At 56.5% G+C, this 20296-nt stretch overlaps 2 protein-coding genes across 9 annotated transcripts; one reads left to right on the top strand and one right to left on the bottom strand.

The window, feature by feature from the left end:
* Positions 1–4701: 4701 nt before the first annotated feature.
* Positions 4702–9551, top strand: SLC25A39 (solute carrier family 25 member 39). 4 transcript variants are annotated; one of them, XM_032457356.1, is made up of 13 exons: positions 5249–5369; positions 6000–6082; positions 6240–6339; positions 6472–6531; positions 6760–6804; positions 6980–7113; positions 7448–7515; positions 7660–7784; positions 7960–8133; positions 8390–8499; positions 8706–8787; positions 8867–8947; positions 9035–9551. In XM_032457356.1, the coding sequence occupies exons 3-13, from the start codon at positions 6255–6257 to the stop codon at positions 9148–9150; spliced, it is 1080 nt and encodes a 359-aa protein (XP_032313247.1). In that variant the 5' UTR covers positions 5249–5369; positions 6000–6082; positions 6240–6254; the 3' UTR covers positions 9151–9551. The 4 variants fall into 4 exon arrangements, with proteins under 4 accessions (XP_014410138.1, XP_032313249.1, XP_032313246.1 ...); XM_014554652.2 differs by lacking the exons at positions 5249–5369; positions 6000–6082 and adding an exon at positions 4702–4893; XM_032457358.1 differs by lacking the exon at positions 6000–6082 and having other exon boundaries at positions 5213–5369; positions 7004–7113.
* A 625-nt stretch (positions 9552–10176) lies between these two features.
* On the bottom strand, positions 10177–19645 carry RUNDC3A (RUN domain containing 3A). 5 transcript variants are annotated; one of them, XM_032457352.1, is made up of 11 exons: positions 19295–19585; positions 15469–15584; positions 15049–15182; positions 14777–14862; positions 13718–13807; positions 13544–13624; positions 13200–13365; positions 12937–13094; positions 12015–12152; positions 11797–11903; positions 10177–10761 (listed from the first exon to the last, which is right to left on the bottom strand). In XM_032457352.1, the coding sequence occupies exons 1-11, from the start codon at positions 19399–19401 to the stop codon at positions 10619–10621; spliced, it is 1326 nt and encodes a 441-aa protein (XP_032313243.1). In that variant the 5' UTR covers positions 19402–19585; the 3' UTR covers positions 10177–10618. The 5 variants fall into 5 exon arrangements, with proteins under 5 accessions (XP_032313243.1, XP_032313241.1, XP_032313242.1 ...); XM_032457350.1 differs by having other exon boundaries at positions 10275–10761; positions 15049–15197; positions 19295–19526; XM_032457351.1 differs by having other exon boundaries at positions 10275–10761; positions 15049–15185; positions 19295–19525.
* Between the last annotated feature and the right edge of the window lie 651 nt (positions 19646–20296).

Below are 20296 nucleotides of genomic sequence, written 5' to 3'. Positions count from 1 at the left end.
AAAGAGAGAGAGAGATGCACACGTGATGGCTTTGGTCCAAGCCCAGCTGGGACAGCGCCTCCTCCGCTTGGGTCAGAGACACGCGCTCAGCCCTAGCACAGCCACGCTGTTCTGGTGGCTGACGTGCTCCAGGCAGCCTCCGTCACACAGCAGCCCCCAGGAGGCAATGACACTACAGAGGACTGCTCGGTGCCTGCTGAGTTCATGGTCCTTCCTAAGATTCTCAACAGAATCAGGTCCAAAGTGTCCTTTTGCTAATATGTATTTTGTAACTCTCCTTCAGTAAATTTTCAGAAATGAAATTCATAGTGTAATTTCCTAGGCACGTTTAAAAAAAATCCTTATAAAATTCAAACTGTAATACAGAGGGAAAATAAAAGAAAGCGAGAATTACATAATATGTATTTCTGTATGTGAAAGCTCAGACTTGACCCCACGAGAGAACAGAAGCTCGCACTCGAACATGCACACGAATCGCTGGCGTTGGAGAACCATAAACGCAGACTCGATGCTAGGGCGGTACGTTAGCAACTCAGCTCACACTGACTAGGTGGCCAACCGGATGAGATGTACTGAAATGGTGAATGGTCCTCGGTAAAGTTCTAATGGAGGCAAAGCCAAATCTTTCCTAAGATTACATGGTAGTTTTATTCCTGGGGAAGGCGACATATTATAAAACCATTAAAGAAGATGTGGGTGAAAGAGAGCTAGCGGATTCCAGGTCGGATAATTAGGAACAGATTTCTTGAATCCGCAGATGCGAAACCGGCGGACACGGAGGCTAACTGTATTTGTTGTACTAGGCCATCTTCTAAGAGACTTGAGCACCGGCGGATTTTGGTATCTGCAGGGACTCCTGGAAAAAATCTCCCACTGATACCGTGGGACGACTGTCCAGAAAGACAAAGGAAAGTTGAGAGGTGTACGGGGATCAATCCTTCTTGTGTCAGGCTGGACAATTAGCATCCTTGCCCTGCCATCTATCAAATGCCAGGGGCTCCAATCTTTTGACAAACACAAACGGACTCATAAATTCCCCCAAATTTCCCCTAGAGGGCAGTAGAGCTCCGGGCGAGAACAACTCATGCCCAGCATATTCTCCAGCGCCTTGCCTTTTAATTTAACAGTTATTTTTGAGATTGTTTTACACATTCCTTTCAAGGTAGTATTCATTATTTGGAGATGTTGTCAGGCAGTTCCCTTTCGGCGGCATTATGCTGTTACAAGCAGGACTACGATAAAAGCGAGTCATTTCGCACACGTACAAGCTAATCAGTGGAGGAATTCTTACAAGTGGCCTGGCTGAGTCACAGGGTTTGGGCATTTGGAATGTTAGTTATGGCCAAAAACTGCCTTCCACGGAGGTGGATTAATCCACACTTCCCCAGCAGAGTAGACGGAGACAGCCTGTCCCCCAAGTTCTGGCAGTCAGGCTAGGTAGGCGGAGACAATTCTGGAAAGTCTCAACCAGGACCCTTCCCCTCTGGGGGCCACCTCCTCAGACCACACCAGGGTTCCCTCCAGTGAAGCCTTGGGTGTCCAGAAATTCCCGAGCCTACCTTCTCAGGCAATGGGGGCTGGGGGGAGATAGAGAGGGCTTTCTCCAGGTAGGCTGATACTAGCTATTAACTTTATTCAGTTTTTTAATCTTCCAAAAGACAGTTTTAAAACAAAAAAGACAGCTTTGTTGTTTTCTGATTCTATAAGATACATATATATTTTTTTCAGAGAGAGAAATCCCTTTCCCCACCAACTTTTTATTCTGAAAACTTAAAAAAGAAAAACTTCAGAAAAATTGCAGGAATGGTACAATGAACACCATAGACCCTTCGCCTTGATCCACAGTTGTTCATTTTGCTACACTGGCTTTACCTCTCTGTTTTTGCTGAACCGTTTGAGACTAAGTTGCAGACGTTGACCCCCAAACACTCAGTGTGCATTTCCTAAGAACAAGGATATTCCCCTACAAAACCACTGTACGGTGATCCCACTCAAGAAGTCTAACGTTTGATAAAGTAACATTGACCACACTCAGTTTTCTGCGGTTGTCCCAGAAAAGTCCTCTGTAACTCCGCCATCCCTTCCTGCCCCCAGGGCCCAGTAAAAGATCTGACCTGGCATTTAACTGTGGGCCCAGAGGTTGGATTTCTCCTCTTGGGCTCAGCGGTCCTGCAGCCTGGGGCCCTGCCTCCAGGAAGTCACCTCTAGGTGGGGACAAGGCTGGCCCTGAACTCAGAGGTGCTGGTGGAGTCCACGAGTGGGACCTGAGCCTACTTCAACCTCATAAATGTCTTCCTAGGCCCTGGGGATGCAAGCTGGGGCTTGCCCTGAAAGAATTCAGCCTCACAATAAACTGTCTTCTGTTGAAGTCGCTCCCCCATTGCCAGGCAAGGACTTGCCTGTCAGGCCCTGAAATAACTCCTGGGGCTGGTACTATTTTCTCCCCTTTTACAGTTGAAAAACTTTCTGTTTTCCATCTGGCAAGGAGGCCAGTGATGGCCACATAGGGCCACACGCTGCCTCCAGAAGGACCACTGGGTGCATGGTCAGTGTGAACCACGTCTGAGTCAGCCAGGACAGCAGCCGCCTCCTCCTCCAGCCTCTAGGCTTTCTTCTCAGGGCAGCTGAGTCTAGCCAGGGCTCCACAGGTTCATGGGCGTCTTAAGGCTCCGGCTCCACCCTGCAGCCACCATGATTGTCCTTAGGAAGCACCTCTACCAGCTCCAGTGCTGGATAACTTCCCCTGCCTGCCCAGACTGCCACCACCGCACTGGGGTTTGGTCACACCAACGATACCCCCAAGGTTTTCTCTGACTCAAAACAATTACATGTTGGGGGTGGCAGGGGCTGTGATCTACTCAGCCTTGGGTCCCTGGCAGGGGCTCCAGAACTGTTTGTCTACCCTCCACATAGCTTTTCACAGACACGACTTTAGCTAAGAGTCTGTAAGTTAGCAGGATGGGTGACCTCATCCTTATTTTCAGTTGAGGAAACTGAGGTGTAGTGACAAATCTCAAAGGCATCCTATTGCAAGAAGAAAATCAGAAATGGAGTGCCAGCCTCTCATGCTACTATAGGGGAAACTGAAGCTCAGAGGTCACTAGGTTTGATTCCTGGCAGTGCTACTTTGCAGCTGTGTGAGTTTGGCTCTGGGGCGGAAGCGGGGGTGGGGTAAGGAGTTATCACTATCTGTGCCTGCGTTTAGAGGCAGAGGTAGGACCAGAACCTAGTTGCTCTAAAGACCCTTTCCAAAACTTTCTGTGCCACAGGTGCAGTGGGGACAATCAATAGTAATAATAACAGTAATAGTCACAGTACTTGCCACATGCCAGACAGAGCTGTAAACACTTTACAGCTATTAAGTCATTAAATCCTCACAAAATTCCTGCAAGGCAGGAGTATTTTTATCCCCATCAGCTCATTTTATAAACGGGGGAAGCTAGAGGTCTCACGATACTTGCCAGAGGTCCCACAGCTGCTGCAGGAAGCAGCCCAGACTGAAGCCAGGTCCCTGCCTCCCAGTGCTCCGATATTGAGGCAGGTGGGTGATGCAGCCCTGCACGTGCTGTATCTCTTGTAGTTCTTGGGGCCTGAGGTTTACCCTTTGCAGGAAGCAATGGGATGGGGTGGGGTGGGGGGTTGAATTCTGTCTGTCTCGAGTGATCTTGGTACAACTCGATCTCTGGGGGCCCGTTTCTCATTTGTAAAATGGGAGCGTGTGTGTGGAAAAAGTCTGAGTTCTACTCCACACATAAAGACCTCTGTTTTCTCCTCTCTAAAATGGGGAGAGTAATCTCTTGGCTGATCGCTGTTCGTATAACTTCCGTGAACCTGTTCGTATAACTGAGGCTGAAAAGGACCTTAACAGGGGCCGGGTTCTCGCCTTAACTGATAGTTTGTAAAAAGATTTAGTGTCATTTCAGAATTTAGTTGGTATGGGAGGGGAATGTAAAGGACGCCTTCTCTCGGGCCCTTTGGACCGGCCGCACTTCACTGATCACAAGTTACACTCTCTGCCCACTCCTCATTTCGGGCTTCTGAGCAGTGGCGAGCTGCAAAGCCTTTTCTCAGGGAAAGCGCATGGTTGGCCCCTTGGAATCCACGTGCTAATCCGGCGTGCACCGGCTGGCTGGGAGACTCCGGGCCCCGGCGCGACCATTCTGGGCGTGAGGGGCGGGGAAATTAGTGACGTCAAAGCCACGGCCTACTCTTCTTAAAGGCGCAGACTCATACACAGTGGGGTTTTTTTTTTTTTTTTTTGGACAAATTATTATTGACCGCACGATAGTTTTAAAGGCGAGGCAGGTGGTGGGGGTCTCGGGTGCAGGACTGGCCGAGGAAACAAATGCATCCCTCTGTGAAGAGGGATCAGAGACGTCATTGCAGGATTTAAGCCCACCTGTCGCTCGGAGAGGCAACCTGGTGCAGGGGAAAAGGTACCTGCCTGGTTCGAATTTCGAGTTCTTAACTCCTACCCTCAGTTTTGTCTTCTGGAAATTGGGGTTAATAATAAACTACTTCTAAAATGTTTTGAGACTTAGAAGAAATAGGTTCTGTAAGAGTAACCAACACAGAAATGTCGGTCTCCTTCTCCCCTACTCGATCCTCAGTGCAGAGAAATCCAAGGTCCAGAGCGGTGTTGTAACTTGCCCAGAGTCACACGGAAGTGGGACGAAGCCCAGATTGAACCCGAGTCTCCGGGATCCCAGGCCAGTCTTTCCTCTCTGTCCAGCTTGCCTGGCTCCGGTTACAGTTTGTGGAACTCCATTGCCCAAACCCGCAGGGTGCCCGGCAGTTTCCCAAGTGGTTTGGGAGCTGCAGGCTTGGTGGACTGTCTGTTAAATGGGGAAGATCTTGTCGCCGTGAAGTTGTAAAACCTCAGCAAAGAGCCCGGTGGGTAAATGTCATCACAATCTGATTACCCCGCAGCCTTGAAAGAATTGATTCAAATTCCCACAGCTGCACAAATGAGGAAGATGGGGAGAGTGCGTTACCCACGCTCTTCTGCAAAGTTCGCGGGAGCAGCGCTTGGCCAGGGTACTGGCGGGGTGGCATTGGTGACAATACGTCACCAAGTGCGGTGTTGCCGCCAGGTCACGCGCAGCGTGGAGACCTGCGACCTTGGCGGGCGGGCCAGGCGGGGCACCGGCGGCCGCGAGCGGGAGGGCGGGCGTAACTCCGGGCTTGTGGCCGGTCGGCCCGCAGGGGGCGGGGCCTCGCTGTGCAGTCCGGGGGCGGGGCGGGCTCTCTGCTTTCCGAGTCGGCCCTGGTGCCCTGTGAGCGCGCGCGGACCCCGCACCGGCCGCGTAGCCGCCATGGGCCCGCCCGGCCCCGGGCACCGCGCCGCGCGAGCACCGGCCTAGAGCCAGGTGGGCGGGGCTGAGCCAGGGACCGGGAGTGGCTGTCTCTGGGGATCCCGGGGAGCCTGAGCCGGGGCTGAGCTAGGGGCCGGTTGTCGCGGACCGACCTAGTTCCCACCGGGCGCTCCCCGAGCGTGGGGTCGGGACAGAGTGTCGCCGATGGGCGAGGAGCGATCTTCTCTCTCCATTCCTACTTCCTACCCTTTCAGCCGACCCAGGGACTGTATTTTGGGGTAGAGAAAGCAGAGAGATTGTCCTTCCCATCCAGGCCCGGGGCCTGGCTCTTCCGGCCTCGGGAGGACGGGTGCGGGGAAGGGCCGAGCACACCCTCCAGCAGGCCCCAAAAAACGGACGAACCCTTCCCCGCTCTTAGATTTTTTACCTTTCCCTCACTGCCCAGCCCCATCTCTCCACGCTCGGGACTCGAGGCTCCCATGCGCACGCCTCGAGGCTGAGTGCTGGAGTGGGGGGCGAAGGAGGGCGGCTCATACGTTTGATCTTTGGGTCCCCGGGGCCAAACCGGGCGCCTGCACTGAAGAGGTCCACAGTAATCCCCTCTGGTGAGGGTGAGGAATGGCGTTGGGCCATCATTACCCACTAACCGATGGATAACTATCCCAGTTTCCTTCCTATTCCCAGAGTGACCTCTGGCAGGTCACCTCACCTCTGTGAGCATCGGTGTCCCAATGGCAAAGTGGAGCTGACAGTAATTACTTTAAAAGGTGGTTGAGTGAAACTCGTACTCAACGAGTGAATGGGATGAGGGTGTGGGTGGTGTTCCCCCCTACTCCCCGTGCCCCGCCTCATATCTTCCCCTCGCCCTGGCCCTGACTCCTGTTTTGTGGGTTGAATTGCCAATTGAATGACCTTGTTTTTCAGAACTGAAGCTACAAGATGGCTGACCAGGACCCTGAGGGCATTAGCCCCCTCCAACAAATGGTGGCCTCGGGCGCTGGGGCTGTGGTCACCTCCCTCTTCAGTAAGACCTGGGGAGGTGGGGTGAGGGCAGCCAGAGACTGGGGCAGGCCAGAGATTGGAGGTGACTTGGCCCCAGAGGAGGGGTCAGGGGTGGGGTCCTGAAAGGCACCTTCAGACTGCCCTCCTCCCCCAGTGACCCCTCTGGACGTGGTGAAGGTCCGCTTGCAGTCTCAGCGCCCCTCGGTAGCCCGTGGTAAGTGCCTGACCCTGGAACCAATAGAGGGTGGTGCCAGGGGTCTCCTAGAGATGGGGCTCCTGGGCAGTTGGGGGTCTTCCTAACTTGAGGTGCTGCTTTGTGTTTTTGTTTTTGTTTTTGTTTTTAATTTAAATGGCGGTACCGGGGAGAGAACCCAGGAATTTGTGTGTGCTAAGCATGCACTCTGCTACTGAGCTATTACTCTCCCTCTGCCTTGTGTTTTAGATCTAACGCCTCCCGCCAGACTCTGGAGCCTCTCCTACACCAAATGTGAGTGCCCCAAGCCATGGGGAACCTGAGAGTCAGGGGAGGGAGTGTCCTAGTCTCCCCAGGGTAAGCTTCTAGATCATTTCAGCCAGTCCTCTGTCTTGCATAAGAATGTCCACCCAGGGACTCCAGCCTCTGCTGGAGCCCTTCCATCCTAATGCCCCCTTCCCTTCCCCAGTGCCCTCCTCTCTCCAATCCACAGGGAAGTGCCTCCTGTACTGCAGTGGTGTCCTAGAGCCCCTGTATCTGTGCCCAAATGGTGCCCGCTGTGCCACCTGGTTTCAGGACCCGACTCGCTTCACTGGCACCATGGTGAGGAGCAGCTGTGCCCTTAGCTGGGTCTGTAGACATTCCTAGAGATTCAGATTGGTGGGACAGCAGACCAGGAAGGAACAGGCAGTGTAAAGCCTGTAGAGATGGCCAGTTTAGTTTGGGAAGGGCTACTCAGGAGGTGGGCCTCCATGAGGGTTTTGAAGGGTAAATAGGAGTCCATTTGGAGCTGAATAGGGAATTACACGTGTGGAGGCCTGAGGGGCTACTGGGTAAAAGTGAGGGTACCAAGCTAGGGCCCAGCTTGGACCAGCCCCGTCACAGGCCTTGTTCATGTTCATCCTTCCTCCTCCTCGGCTGGTGTCTGCTTGGCCAGGATGCCTTTGTGAAGATTGTGAGACATGAGGGCACCAGGACCCTGTGGAGTGGCCTCCCAGCCACCCTGTGAGGACCCTAGTTCTTTGTATTGCTTTTCCCTGGTTACCCCACTGATCCCTTGCTCCCTTGTTGGTTGGCTGGGTGGGGAAGGGGAAGCTTGGGAGGTTGGGGAATTCGGGGGAGTCTTGGCTAACCTGTTCACACCCCCAGGGTGATGACTGTACCAGCAACTGCCATCTACTTCACCGCCTATGACCAACTCAAGGCCTTCCTGTGTGGTCAAGCTCTGACCTCTGACCTCTATGCACCTATGGTGGCCGGTGCATTGGCCCGCCGTGAGCACAGTCCTAGGCCGTGATCTCCCTCTGATCCCACCTATGCCAGAGCGCGGTCCTGACTCCTAGTCCCAATCTCTGCCAGCCTGGGGTGGGGGGATGTCCTAGGTCCCCAGACACTGGGCAGGCTGCCACTGGGACCTGTGAGCTGACCCCTCCCAACTGCTTCCCCCAGTGGGCACGGTGACTGTGATCAGTCCCCTGGAGCTGGTGCGGACAAAGCTGCAGGCTCGGCATCTGTCGTACCGGGAGCTGGGCACCTGTTTCCGAGCTGCTGTGGCTCAGGGCGGCTGGCGCTCGCTGTGGCTGGGCTGGGGTCCCACTGCCCTTCGGGATGTGCCCTTCTCAGGTAAGCACCAGTAGTCACATAACTTCTCTGAACGTGGAATATTTCATCTGTGAAATGGACCCCGGCAGGCAGCACGTTCACCCAGGTTTTCACGAGATAATTCCTGCAGAGGGCCCATTACAGAAACTGGCACGTAGCAGGCAGATCTCATAACTGGGAGGGAGTGTTTGTGATGTTGGCCCATGGAAGATGAGCAGTCTCGGGCCCACCCCATGGCCCTCCCCATCTCTAACAAGTGGACCCCTGTGCCCCCAAGCCCTGTACTGGTTCAATTATGAGCTGGTGAAGAGCTGGCTGAGTGGGCTCAGGCCAAAGGACCAGACCTCCGTGGGCATCAGCTTTGTGGCTGGCGGCATCTCAGGGATGGTGAGTTGACCGGGCTGGGAGTGAGACCAGTGGAGATGTCCCTGGGGGGGACCTGAGGGGTTGTTGGAGACCCTCTGGAGAAGAGTTTTTACCTGCAGTCAGGGAGTATGATCACCCCCGCCCCAGCTACGGCTGGCTGACCATGGCTGGATGCAAGGGATGGGGGTCCTGGGAGTGGAGGCAAAGCCCTCTCCTCACCCCACCAGGTGGCGGCCACCCTAACTCTACCCTTCGATGTGGTGAAGACTCAACGCCAGGTTGCACTGGGAGCCATGGAGACAGTGAGAGGTGAGGGGCCCTGGCTGGTGTGGGCCCCGGGCAAGCAGATCCGAGCAGGGGTCTTACTGGGCGGGGCCTCGATTTGTAGTGATGCCCCCGCACACTGACTCCACCTGGCTGCTGCTGCGGAGGATCCAAGCCGAGTCAGGCACCAGGGGACTCTTTGCAGGTGAGTGTCTGTGTTCATGCCCTGGCAGCATGGTGGGGTTGGGGGACAGGACCACCCCCTGACCTCAGCCTCCTCCCCACTCCCCAGGCTTCCTCCCGAGGATCATCAAGGCTGCCCCCTCCTGTGCCATCATGATCAGCACCTATGAGTTCGGCAAAAGCTTCTTCCAGAGGCTCAACCAGGAACAGCCTCTGGGCCCCTGAAAGGAGAAGGAAACAAGGACCCCTTGTCTTCCGTGGATGGTGGTGGGGCTGGAGGAGACTGAGCCAAGTGCCTTTTCCTCAGCACTGCGGGGAGGGGCCTCCTTTCTCTTTCCTTTCAACTCTGAGCCCCGGGGGAGGGGGCTGCCCCTCTGGGCCCTACCCACCCTCCTCAGACCACTTTTTTCCTGCTGCTCCCCAGCCCCAAGAATCATCATTCCTTCCCCCCAAGTTCAAGACCAAATCTGCTAACTACTGCCCCCCACACACACAATTTACCTGTATGTTGCTGTAGCTGGGCCTTGCCCCCAGGAGCCACAAGACCCTGTGCCTGGCATAGTCTGCACCCACTCCTGTTAATTCCTTGAGTCTAGAGATGATAAACTGTTCTCCAGTGCCTGTGACTGCGGGGAGATGTCTGGGGTGGGTGGGGAAAGCAGGACCTGGTGAGTGATTTGCACCAAAGAGGCCCGGAAGGGACCTTGAGGCCGGCTGTGGCTGCCCAGGTGACACCCATGTAGAAGACCCAACTTAGTGAGAGTCGGGTTGGGGTCGGGACCAGGAGTTGAGGGAGGTGAGACCTCTCCCTGAGGGCACACTTGAACTGGCAACCCAGGAGGGAGGGTGGCTTCACTGCCAGGCTTTGGCCTGATGGAAGGATCTGGACCTTTAGGTAAACCTGAATTGCTCAGGAGGATGGAAGGGAAATGGGGTCCTGCCAGGGATCGCCTTCACCATCCTGCCTCCCAGGACCTTCAGTCTTCTCTGCCTGGGGTAAACGAGTTACTGAAAGGTGTTGGGTTTATGGGGTCCTTGCATGTTTTGGTCTTGCCCTAGGCTGACTATTATTTAAGACACTTCATTCAAAATCCACCCAATTCTGAGTTACTCTGACAGGTCTGACAAGGGGTGCACACTGATTCTATCTGGTCCAGCATCATTTTTGTTGTGGGCCCAGCACTGGCCTCACCACATTCCGCCGACCTCAGGACAGAGCCCTGTCCCAGCCCCCCACAGACAAGGCTGCCCTCAGTCCTCTGGTTTTTATTTGCCTGATCCCCTTGAAGACCCCGTCCTGGGAGCTGAGGAGGGAGGGACTCCAGGGGGTACACAGGGACAGACAGGAGAGGCATGGGAGGTGAGGATGCTGAGGCTGGGCCACCAGGTCCTGAGGAGGGTGGGGGACATGAGCAGGGGAGAGTCTGGTAGGGAGCTAGCCAGACATCAGGGTTGCCAGAAGCTTCCCCAAGGGCTTCCTGTGGCCTCAGTGCCCCTGTCTCCTGGCCTGACCAGCCTCCCTCTACAGCTCCTGCCTCCTTGGGCAGGAAGCTAAACTGGGCTAGAAGCAAAGGGTGTCTTTCCCGCAAGACCCCTGGCTGAGTGGGCAGCACTCTCTGGGAGGCTGGCCTGGGTTGGGGGCCTCTGTGTCTGTGCCCCTGGCAGGTGGCGCTGGCACTGCCCACGCCGCTCCTCAGCTGGGGCTCAGTGCCGGGCTGCCCTCAGGACTGTCGCTCACCAGGCACTCGTTGGATTTGAAGCTCGCCAGGGACTTGCAGCTGGGGATGGAGGCCAGGGAGCCGCAGAGGCCCAGCATGGAGGGCGTGGGGTCCTTCCCTGGGGAGAGAGGGCAGGTGAGGCTGGGCCAACCAGTCTGCGTGTGGGTGGGGTGTGCACAGGTGCAGGAAGTGAAAGAACAGCCAGCCCCCAGGTCACCCGCCAGGAGCCCTTCCTCATTTCTGGAGCGTTTGCCTTTTTCAATTAAACCTTAATAAGCACTATGCCATGCACAGTGCTGGGGACACTGTATTGTAATCGTCAGTTTATGTCTCTGTCTCCCCCTGAGGTTCATCCTCTCTCTTTGTCCATTTATTAAACACACAGTGAGCACTTGTTCCGTTCCAAGCACGGGGGATACAGAGAACGGACGAGACACGGTCCCTGCCCTCACGGAGCTCACAGTCTGGCGGGGAGACAGACAAACAGACAATCACAAACAGTGTGGCGGGGTTCCATGTCCATAGCCTGCCTTGTCTCAAAGAAGATCTAGGGTCATCCATTGCAGTGTGGTTTTTAGAAAGAAAAGACAGGAAGTCCAGGCACCGGGAAAACTAGGGTGGGAAACCAAGGTGAAGCCAGGGGGAGGGCAACACAAAATGCATGCGTTGAAGTCCTGGACATTCGCTTGAAGAGAGCCACTAATTTGGCTCTGAGCTTCCTGGCAGCCAAAGAAAAGGGGGAAACAATGGTCAGGTGACAGGTTCACAGAGTGCAGGAGATAAGAGCAAATTAGTTAGGTGAAGAACTCCCGAGAACTTGTGAGCCCCTTGAGGATGTCACAATACCAAAAAGCCATTGAGCCCTCACTGTAGGCCAACACTGGTGATTATTTTAATCAACACCCCCATTTTACAGATGAGAAGGGCTCAGCAAGTTGAAGTCATTGACCAAGCTCACACAACCAGAGGAGGCGCGGCTGGGATTTGCATCAGGGTCTGCCTGACACCCACCAGACCAAGCTCCTAATTGCTGTGCTAAGCTCTATGGAAGGGCTGAATGAATGAGGGAAGTGGCCAGGGCCTGACTACAAGCCCCAAGGCCTGGCCTCAGCCCTTCCTGGACAGGTGCTACGTGCTGGATGGGGGGGCTCACCGAGGGGGCCCCAGGGCTCCTCGTCCCGCTTGCCCTCTCCCAGGCGCTGGGAGTCCGAACTCAGACTGGCTTCAGCTGACAGCGGCTCCGTACTCATGAAACTGTGTCTGTGGCAAAGCAGAGAGCTGGTGTGCAGGCAGAGGCCTGCAGCCCCCAGAGTCCCTCTTCCCCAGAAGGGACTGGCAGTCAGGCCCAAGCCAAGCATGGCTGAGGCTTACCTCCGGTAGAGCTTGGGGTTGTTGGCACCCTCGGCCCCATTCAGTGTTCCCAGTGACGGCCATTGGTTGACCAGGCGTGTGGTGAGATCCTTGGAACCCTGGGCCAGGGGGCCGTGGTCACCGGGGATCAGACCTGTCCTGGGATGGGGAGGTGGGGGTCAGGCCTGGCTGGGAGGGGGAGCAGAAGTGGGGAAGAGGGGCTCAGCAACAGGTGGAGGGAGGGGGGAAGATTGAAACCTGGGTAGCAGTCTGAATGTTGAGGACCAGTGGGGCATATCCTGGAGTCAGTGGAGGGTACTGGGGGTCAGAGGTGACAAGAATTAGTGCACTCAGGCTGGGGATTGGGGGGATATGGGATGTTGTGGGAGTCAGGGTGAGAGGCGGGTGGGTGGAGAGTAGGGTGGCAATCGTGAAAAGTAATGGGATGTCTTGGGGGATCATGCTGGTAGGTCGTAAGAGTGATGAAAAGGTTTAGAGGGGAACTGTTAGAGGGGTGGGTAGGAATGAGGTCAGGGGTCACGGTGAGTGAGAATGGTCAGTGGGCCTACATTGCTGATCAGAGGGGTGTTGAACGGAAGTAATGCAATCATGTTGAAAGTCGTTGAGTAACATTAGAGGTCCTTATGAGTAATGTTGCGGTCCTTGGTAGTGTTGGAGTCTCAGGAGTAATATTCAATGGCCATTCTAGCTGATGCTGGGTAATTGAAGGTCAAGTGCGGAGCCAGTTTGGGGGTCTTATGCGGAGGATAATGTTAGGTCACTGAGGGGATCTCAGGTGGAGGTGACAGGTTAAGTGGTTTGATGCTGGCGGCTGGTATCGGATAAGGTGATGTTAGAGTCAATGGGGGCGATGATGGGGGTTCTTTGGGGTGATGTGGTCGGGGTGGCTGGGGCCGGGGCTCAGGGTGGCGGCTGCGCTCACAGCTGCTCCTGCAGCTCCAGGATCACGCCTTCCAGCTCCCGCTTCTCGCGCTGATTCTGCGCCGTTGCCTCCTCCAGCTGCAGCTGCAGCCGCCGGTTCTCCGCCTCCAGGTCCTTCAGCTGCGACTCGCGCAGACGCACCAGCTCCTCCAGGTAGCCCTGTGGGGCGCCGGCTCAGCCCGGGCGGCGGGACGAGGGGGTCCCAGCGACCGCCCCGCCCCGCCCTCCGCCGGGCTCCAGCCACCCCCGCCGCGCACCGCACACCTTCTGCGCGTAGACGATGCGGAACTTCTGTTCCATCTTGTGCCATTTGCTGTACCAGCTGTCCTCGTCGGTAACGAGCGGCAGGTATGGGTGCTCGGGCGAGTTGTCCTCGCTCGTGCTGCTCTCGGCGCTGTGCCGCTCCTCCTCGTCCGTCAGGTAGTCGTAGCTTGAGGGAAGGAGCAGTGGGCACCTTTCGGCGCTTCTCGCCCGCGCGGCCCATGCCAACCCCAGCCCGCTTGGGCAGGGAGACCAGGATGCCGCCCGGCCCGCCCGCCCGCCTCCCTCCATCCCCGCACCTTAGGGCGGTCGTCTGTCTGCAACCACCGCAACAATTGGCTGCTCACCTCTGGGTGAACTTCAGGTAGGGCGTATAATCGATGACTACGGGGGTCTTCCCGTCCAGCACTTCGCCCTTTAGGCAGAAGCTGGGGGCAGAGCAACCACAGGTTGGGGGCGGGTATGAGGGGATAAGAGTGTGGACTTTCACAGAGAAGCAGCAACCGTCACCCAGATCTCACCTGAAGTCAATGGCGCTCAGTCCGATCAGCATCCCAGTGAGGACCGTGGCTTCCTCCCGCAGCATGATGGCTCCTGAGTCATAGAAACGTCTGTGGAGAGGGGGGAAGGGACTCTCGTATGGCTTCGTCAAGGGAGCACCATCCCTCAGGGCTTCCCTTTTGGCTTACAAACCTTCCCTAGAGGAAGGTGCCTCTTGCTCAGCCCGCAGTTGTGGCTCTTGTCCCCACCCCAGACTGGGGCTCACTGGGGATAGCACTTGTGTCTCCCACCTATTAGAACGTGGGTCCCCTGAGAACAGACCTCCACCCTCTGAACTACCCCTTTCCCACCAAGTAGTGGGTCACCAAGATTCTCAAAATCAGAAAACAATGTCCTAATCATTAGCACTTCGCATATAGTAGATTCTCAAAAATATGTCTATGTGAACTCTGAAATGTGAGGACAGAGTGGAGAGAGATGCAGTGAAAACACAAGCTTGGTGTAGCCACTTGAAGGGAGGAGACAGGTACATGCCTTCCCCTCCCCCACCCCGCCCCGTACTCAGACAATTTCAAACACACCTTCCCCACTGGTACATCTTGCCTGTGACACTGTCTTCCAGACCCAACCTCTTTGCAAAACCCCAGTGCAGGGATTGAAGCTCTGCACCATAGGACTCTGTAGTCCATGGGTAGCAGGTACACACTGCTGCTGTTGTTTGGGGAACAGGTGGGGCTGTGTGTTGTAGGTCATGGAACAAGGCCAACAGGAAAAATGATCCACTGAGGTTTGTCCAGAGGTGTGTGTCTTAGGGTTCAACTGTGCATGAGACTGGCGCTGGGGAGTCATGGGGGATAGTGAATTTGACTTGGAAGAGGCGGTGGTGGTGCTAAAGTTATGTTCTGGGACTGCAGGCCCGGCTGCCCCCTGGACAGTCTAGGGGAGGGAAACTAGCAGAGCATGCTGGGAATTGTAGTCCAGGTTCTGAAGGTTGCAGCAAGAACTTAAGGATCAAGTGTGTTTAGGCAGTGAACGTGCACACTGGGATTTGAGGTCTGTGCTAACTAAGGGGGTCTGACCTGGTGGTCCGGGTGTCCCGCAGGGCTGTGGTGATGTATTCCGACATGCGTTTCTCCATCAGAGCCACCCGAATCCATGCCCGGCCCTGGAAAGCACACTCCCCTTTACTTGCTGCCCCAGAGGGACTCATGTGTGCGCCACTCGGTCTGGACCTCCTGTGGCCCTTCTCCCCAGTGTCCGTGGGCAGGGGTGAGGACCAAGGAGCAGGCAGTCCCCCTGTATCCAGAGCAGGGGGCAGCTGCCCTGGCCCTGCCTGCTGCAGGCCTCTCACCTTGGCTCGGGCTGTGCTGATGTTCTCCATGTTCTCGATGCTGCTCACACAGTTGTTGGGCACTTTGCTGCAGGCCAGCCGGATATAGTCCCAGAAGCCCCGCTGCCCGTCTGAGCTGAACCAGCTCACAGGACCTGCTGGGGCACAGGCTGAGCCAGGGCAGGGAAGGGGCTCAACAAGACCAGGGAGTTTGGAGAGGGCCCATGTAATGGGGCACACACATGCATAAGTATAAGTGGCCATGCACACACATGCATGTACACGTGGGGCATGCTGGCACGAAACTGCATGCCCATTGATGGGGCTTGTGGGCAATGATAGAGTTCAGAAAGCCAAGGAGTAGATCAGAGAAGGGTGGCTGGAAGCTAAATGCTAGGAGTTGGGAGGGCTGAGCAACGGGAAACAGGAACCTGGGCCCACCTTTGAAACGGTGGCTGAGGATCTGCTCTAAGATGGCCGCAAAATTCACAAACTCCTCGGATGAGTCATCGATGGGCTCCGCCGTGTACTTCTCCAGCAGCGTTTTCACAGAGAACCTGGATGAGGGGCAGGGAGAAGGGGCAGTGGAGTGTCAGGCGAGAAGACAGAGCAATGGTGGTAAAGGAAGGGCTTCAGGCAGAGAGGGAGCGAGGGGCTGAGGAGACGTTGCGGAGAACACAGATGTGCTGGGGAGGAAGAGAAGAGGACAGGGTGAGGAGAGAAAATAGTGACCATAGAGGGACTGTGACATGGGAGTGATAGGTTAACAGATGGGAGATGGATTGACAAAGTGGGTGACAGGAGAGGTGACAGGCAGAAAAAGGAAGCTTCAGGAACAAGGTATGAGAGGGGATGAAACAACAGGTAGAAAGATGAGGTACCTAGAGCCTGGGGGCTGGCCCTGAGCCCCTTGCTCCCTGCCCACCCTTCGGGGTTGCATTGTCTATGTGTCAGAGAAGTGTCAGTCAGCCAGGAGTTAGGAGCTGTTTTGTGCCCCTGCCCCCAGCTGTCTTCTGCTAATGCTGGAACAACCTCCAGTCCCTTCTGGGGTTGGGGTGGGGGCTCACCTGTGCCAGGGCATGTGAGTTGGCACCAAGCACATGGAGCGTGGGCTTGCCTGGGCAGCCAGGTGGGCTCCCAGCACACGGATGCCCCCCATCCCCCTTTTCCTTCCTAGTTTGGCCACCCACACACCAGCTGCCCAAAACCAGGCGGTGCAGAGCTGGGCCGGGGGAGGTGCAGGGGGTGGGTCTGACACACACACTGGGTGGGAGCGGGCATTGGCAGCAGATCTCAGAAGGGGGATTTGGGGCCCAGATACCTGGCTTCTTAGAGAGGGAAGCCAAAGGAAGCCAGTCAGGCTGAGGGACTGGAGCCCAGCAGCCCCTGTCCCTCTCTCCTATCTTGCTAGGAGCCTCGACTCCCTCTGCAGTTCCTACCCTGCAATCTCCACTTGCCATCGCTGCAGTGGGGTGGGGCAGGGATGAGGATGTTGCTCCCAACATCCCATTATTGCTCCATTGCAGGTGGCACAGCAGGGGTGAAGTATCCAGGGATATGGGGGCTGCTTGGAACTGTCCTTTCTCCCTTAAGCTCATCAAGCCCTGTAACATAGCAAGCACTGTACTCTGCATGTGTTACCTCGTCCATCCTTATGGAAGCCTGGGAGGCAGTCCTCTTATCATTGTCATCCCCATTTTACAGATAAGGTAACTGAGCGTCCAAGAGCTTGACTGGTCTGTTCAGTCACAGAGCTTGTGAGGAGTCAAACAGGTCTGTCCAATTCCAAGCCCTTGTTCTTTCTGCTACATCTGTGGCCTCCTGGTGGCTGTCAAGATTACCCATGTCCCCGAACAGCCCCTGCCCCCTCTGCCCTCTGTCCTCTACTCTGTAGGCTCCAGCCCTCAAGCACTGGCCTCTGAGGCTCCTGGGCCAATGGTACAACTGAGCCCAGGGACCTCCCTTCCCTTCCCTTTGGACTTAGAGTTGGTCTGGCCTGAGATCAGAGCCAGGTCAGTGCTAGGGTTGCACTTGGGGGAGGCAGCCAGGCAGACTCAAATTCTGTGTCCTTGTGGTACCTGTGTGTGGCCTTGGCTAAGTTATTTAATCTCTCCAAGGCCCATTTTCCCAGCTGCAAACAGGAATAATAGTACCTGGAAATTTTGGTTCAGATCCCAAGAAAGACCGGGAGAAGGTGCGTGTACAGGCCATGGGGCAGGTGTGGTGAGGAGCTCGGCCATTAATGGGATGACCAGAAGGAGCCTGTGTTTCGGGCATTATTTGGGCTTCATTATGAAGAAAACCCGCCCCTGTGGTTTCTTCTGGTCATCTGGGTCAGACCTCAGTGGGGGCCTGGGGCTGGTTTCAGCGTGGCAGCCATTTGCCATCTGTCCTCGGGTGCTGCAGAGCTGGTCATCGCCCCCGGGAGCCCCATGGTGTGTTCCCTGGTAGGAGGTGCAGTGACTGCTGCAGGTTACCATGGAGACAGGGCAGCCAGGGCCCAGGGGAGCCCTCGGCCTGCTAAAGGGAACTGTTCTGGGAGCTGGAGGTGAACCACATGACAGTGATGAGACGGCAGGGGCCTGAGGGGTTTCTGAGCCTTTGTCATACTCCCGATCTGCCCCCATCCCAAATTCTATCCCTCACACCCCAGCTCTCAGTCCACTTCCAGTCCATCAGAACCTCTGCTTCTCCAGCCCAGGCTGAGGGGAGTTCCCCCTTCCCCACACACTCAAGAGGCCCAGCTGTCCAGAGAGGCAAGAGAAAGAAGAGGAACCTAGGTCAAGAGAGAGGAGAGGGACACGAAGGATGTCATCAGGATGGGGCTATCTTTGTGTGCCAGGCACTGGGCTAGGGTCCTACATGGATTATGTCATTACTATTCTTTGGTGTGGCTGTTACATCTACAGTGGGGATGATGAGGCACCCAAGGCCCAGAGTGGTTAGGAGACTTCCCCAAGATTGCACAGCCAATAACTGAGGAAGTCAGAGTTTGAACCTAGGACCATCTTTGTTTCATACCACACTAGCAGGTTTAGGGGGGTGAAGGTGGAGGCAGTTACACTAGGCCATTGCTTCACTCACTCATTCTATAACATTCCAGGCATTTTTATAGAGGTCTGATGGAAACAGCACTGTGCTAGGCACTAGGGATATAATGATGTGAGACAGACGCAGTATGGTTGCATGTGTGCCCAGGAACCTGGAAGGAGAGGTAGGAGACAGGAGCCAGGGCATCAGGTGGGCACTGATTCCTGGGGGAAGGAGAAGGGCCAAGGCCAGTGTGCAGGCAGGTGGGGCTGACAAGGGAAGACAGCTGAGTCCTGCACTGGGAGCACCCTGCTCCCAGTGGTGTGGGGGGAGGGGAGGTTGCAGGTGGAGAAGGCAGCTGGTACTGGGGCTCCTAGGCTGAGAGATGAGTGCAGGTGGGGGCTGAGGGACGGGGCTGAGCAACTGGGCCATTCCTGGCTTCAAGGCAGAGCAGGGAAGGTGAGTCACTGCAGGGCTGGGAAGTGGGAATTTTCATTTCCTGGACCCCAAAAAAGCAGGCAAGTCTTCCTAACACTGCGACAGCCCCACCCTCGGATCAATGGCTCTGCCCTCCCAATCTCCTCCCCTTGAGCCCAGGAGACTCAGGCTTCTGCGGTCAGGCCCTCAGTCCTCTCCATGGCAGGAACAGGGCTCCTCGCCCTTCACTGGACAGATTCAGGGGCTTTGCCCACACGCTCAGTTGACCCTGCCATAGGCTGCCGCTGCCCAGAGATGGAGGAGGGCACCATCCCTGCTCCAGGATTTGAGCATCAGAAAATCTCCCAGGAAAGCCCCATCCCAGAGAGGCCAGGCTGACAGAGGTGGAAGTGAGGGTTTGCTTGGAGGGCGTTCATCCCCCTATCCCATCAGTTCTCTGTCCACCCATCTCCCGCCCCCAGCAAGAGAGCCAGCCTTCCCCCCCTCCCCCTCCCCCTCACACACAATGTCACTTCCTGGTTCTCACAGGAAACTGCAGTGCCAATTAAACACCCCTCACCCCCAAGGCCCCAGGCTGGGGATAGGCCTGGCTTGGCCTAGAAAGGTAGGGACTAGTCCTCCAAACCCCCTCTAGGCCTGGGCCTGAGGATAGTGGACGTGCTCCTCTTAACCCTGTTCTTCCTCCCTTTTCTCTGCGGCTGCGCTGCATCCTCCCGCGGGCGCGCTCAGTCCAGGTTTCCGCAGCCCGCTCCGACTTCTCTCCCTGACCACCCCACCCCCGCCCGCCAGCGGCGCCCACCTGCACACGGTGATCAGGTTCCTACGCTCCACGGCCACATTGCGGGAAGACGCTTTCTTGGAGGACAACCCCAGAGCCATGGTGGTCTGGACAAAGCTCGCTTCCATCCAGATGTGTGGCCACTGCCGCCGCCACCAGCTGCCCCCCACCCCACCGGGCGCCCTGGCCCACTCCGCCGGATCACGGCTGGGTCCTTTGCCCGCTGGGGCCCCTCGACCCCTCCACGGCCATCCTCCTGCCGCTGCGCCTTTTGTCCGGCCCCCTGGCTCCCTCCCCCGGCGGCGATTCCGGAGCAAAACAAGGCCGGGGAGGGAGCTCTCCGAGGTGCTGAGCCGGGGCCCGTCACTCCCCCCCTCCCCTAGCCGACCGCCCCCCTTGGCCGTTGACGTCAGGGCCCTCGGGCCCCGCCCCCCGGCAGGCCGGGGACCAATCCGCAGAGGGCGCAGAATTGGGAGGGGGGAGGGTAGAGGGCCGGGGCCTCTGGGAGGGCGGAGGGGGTCTCCCGAAGAGGCAGCGATTGGAAGGAAGAAAGGGGGTTTGTAGCCTGTCCTCTACTTCCACATTCAGAGCCCGGGACCCCACGCCTTGCGTCTCTTGAGCCCTGACGCCTCTTCTCCCTTGTTTCTGACCTATGATCGAGGGTGTTGATCTTGGGTTTCTCTCCCTGATTTCTCCTCACCTCTGGTACCCTCTTCCCAGCCCCAACGCCCCTATGCATTCAGTATGGCATTCCCAGAGAGGCCAGGCCAAATCTGCGTCCAGGGAGCGCAGGTGGCCCCACGCTGCCGACCCAGGAGACCAAGGAGCAGTCAGACTGCAGATCTGTCTGTCTGCGCCTGGACTTGACTTGTCTGCACCAGTCAGTGGAGTCCACTGCTCCTAGGGTGGGGGATGGGAATCCAGAATAAGCCTTAGGAGCCCGGGGTCTGGAACCACTCAGGACAATGAATGGAGAGTAGACTGGCAGCTCACGGCCTGGGCTCTGTGGAGGTTCCCAGCAGT

Source organism: Camelus ferus, chromosome 16 (genome assembly GCF_009834535.1).
Source record: "Camelus ferus isolate YT-003-E chromosome 16, BCGSAC_Cfer_1.0, whole genome shotgun sequence".
NCBI classification, from domain to species: domain Eukaryota; kingdom Metazoa; phylum Chordata; class Mammalia; order Artiodactyla; family Camelidae; genus Camelus; species Camelus ferus.
This window is presented reverse-complemented; position numbering and strand designations above follow the sequence as displayed.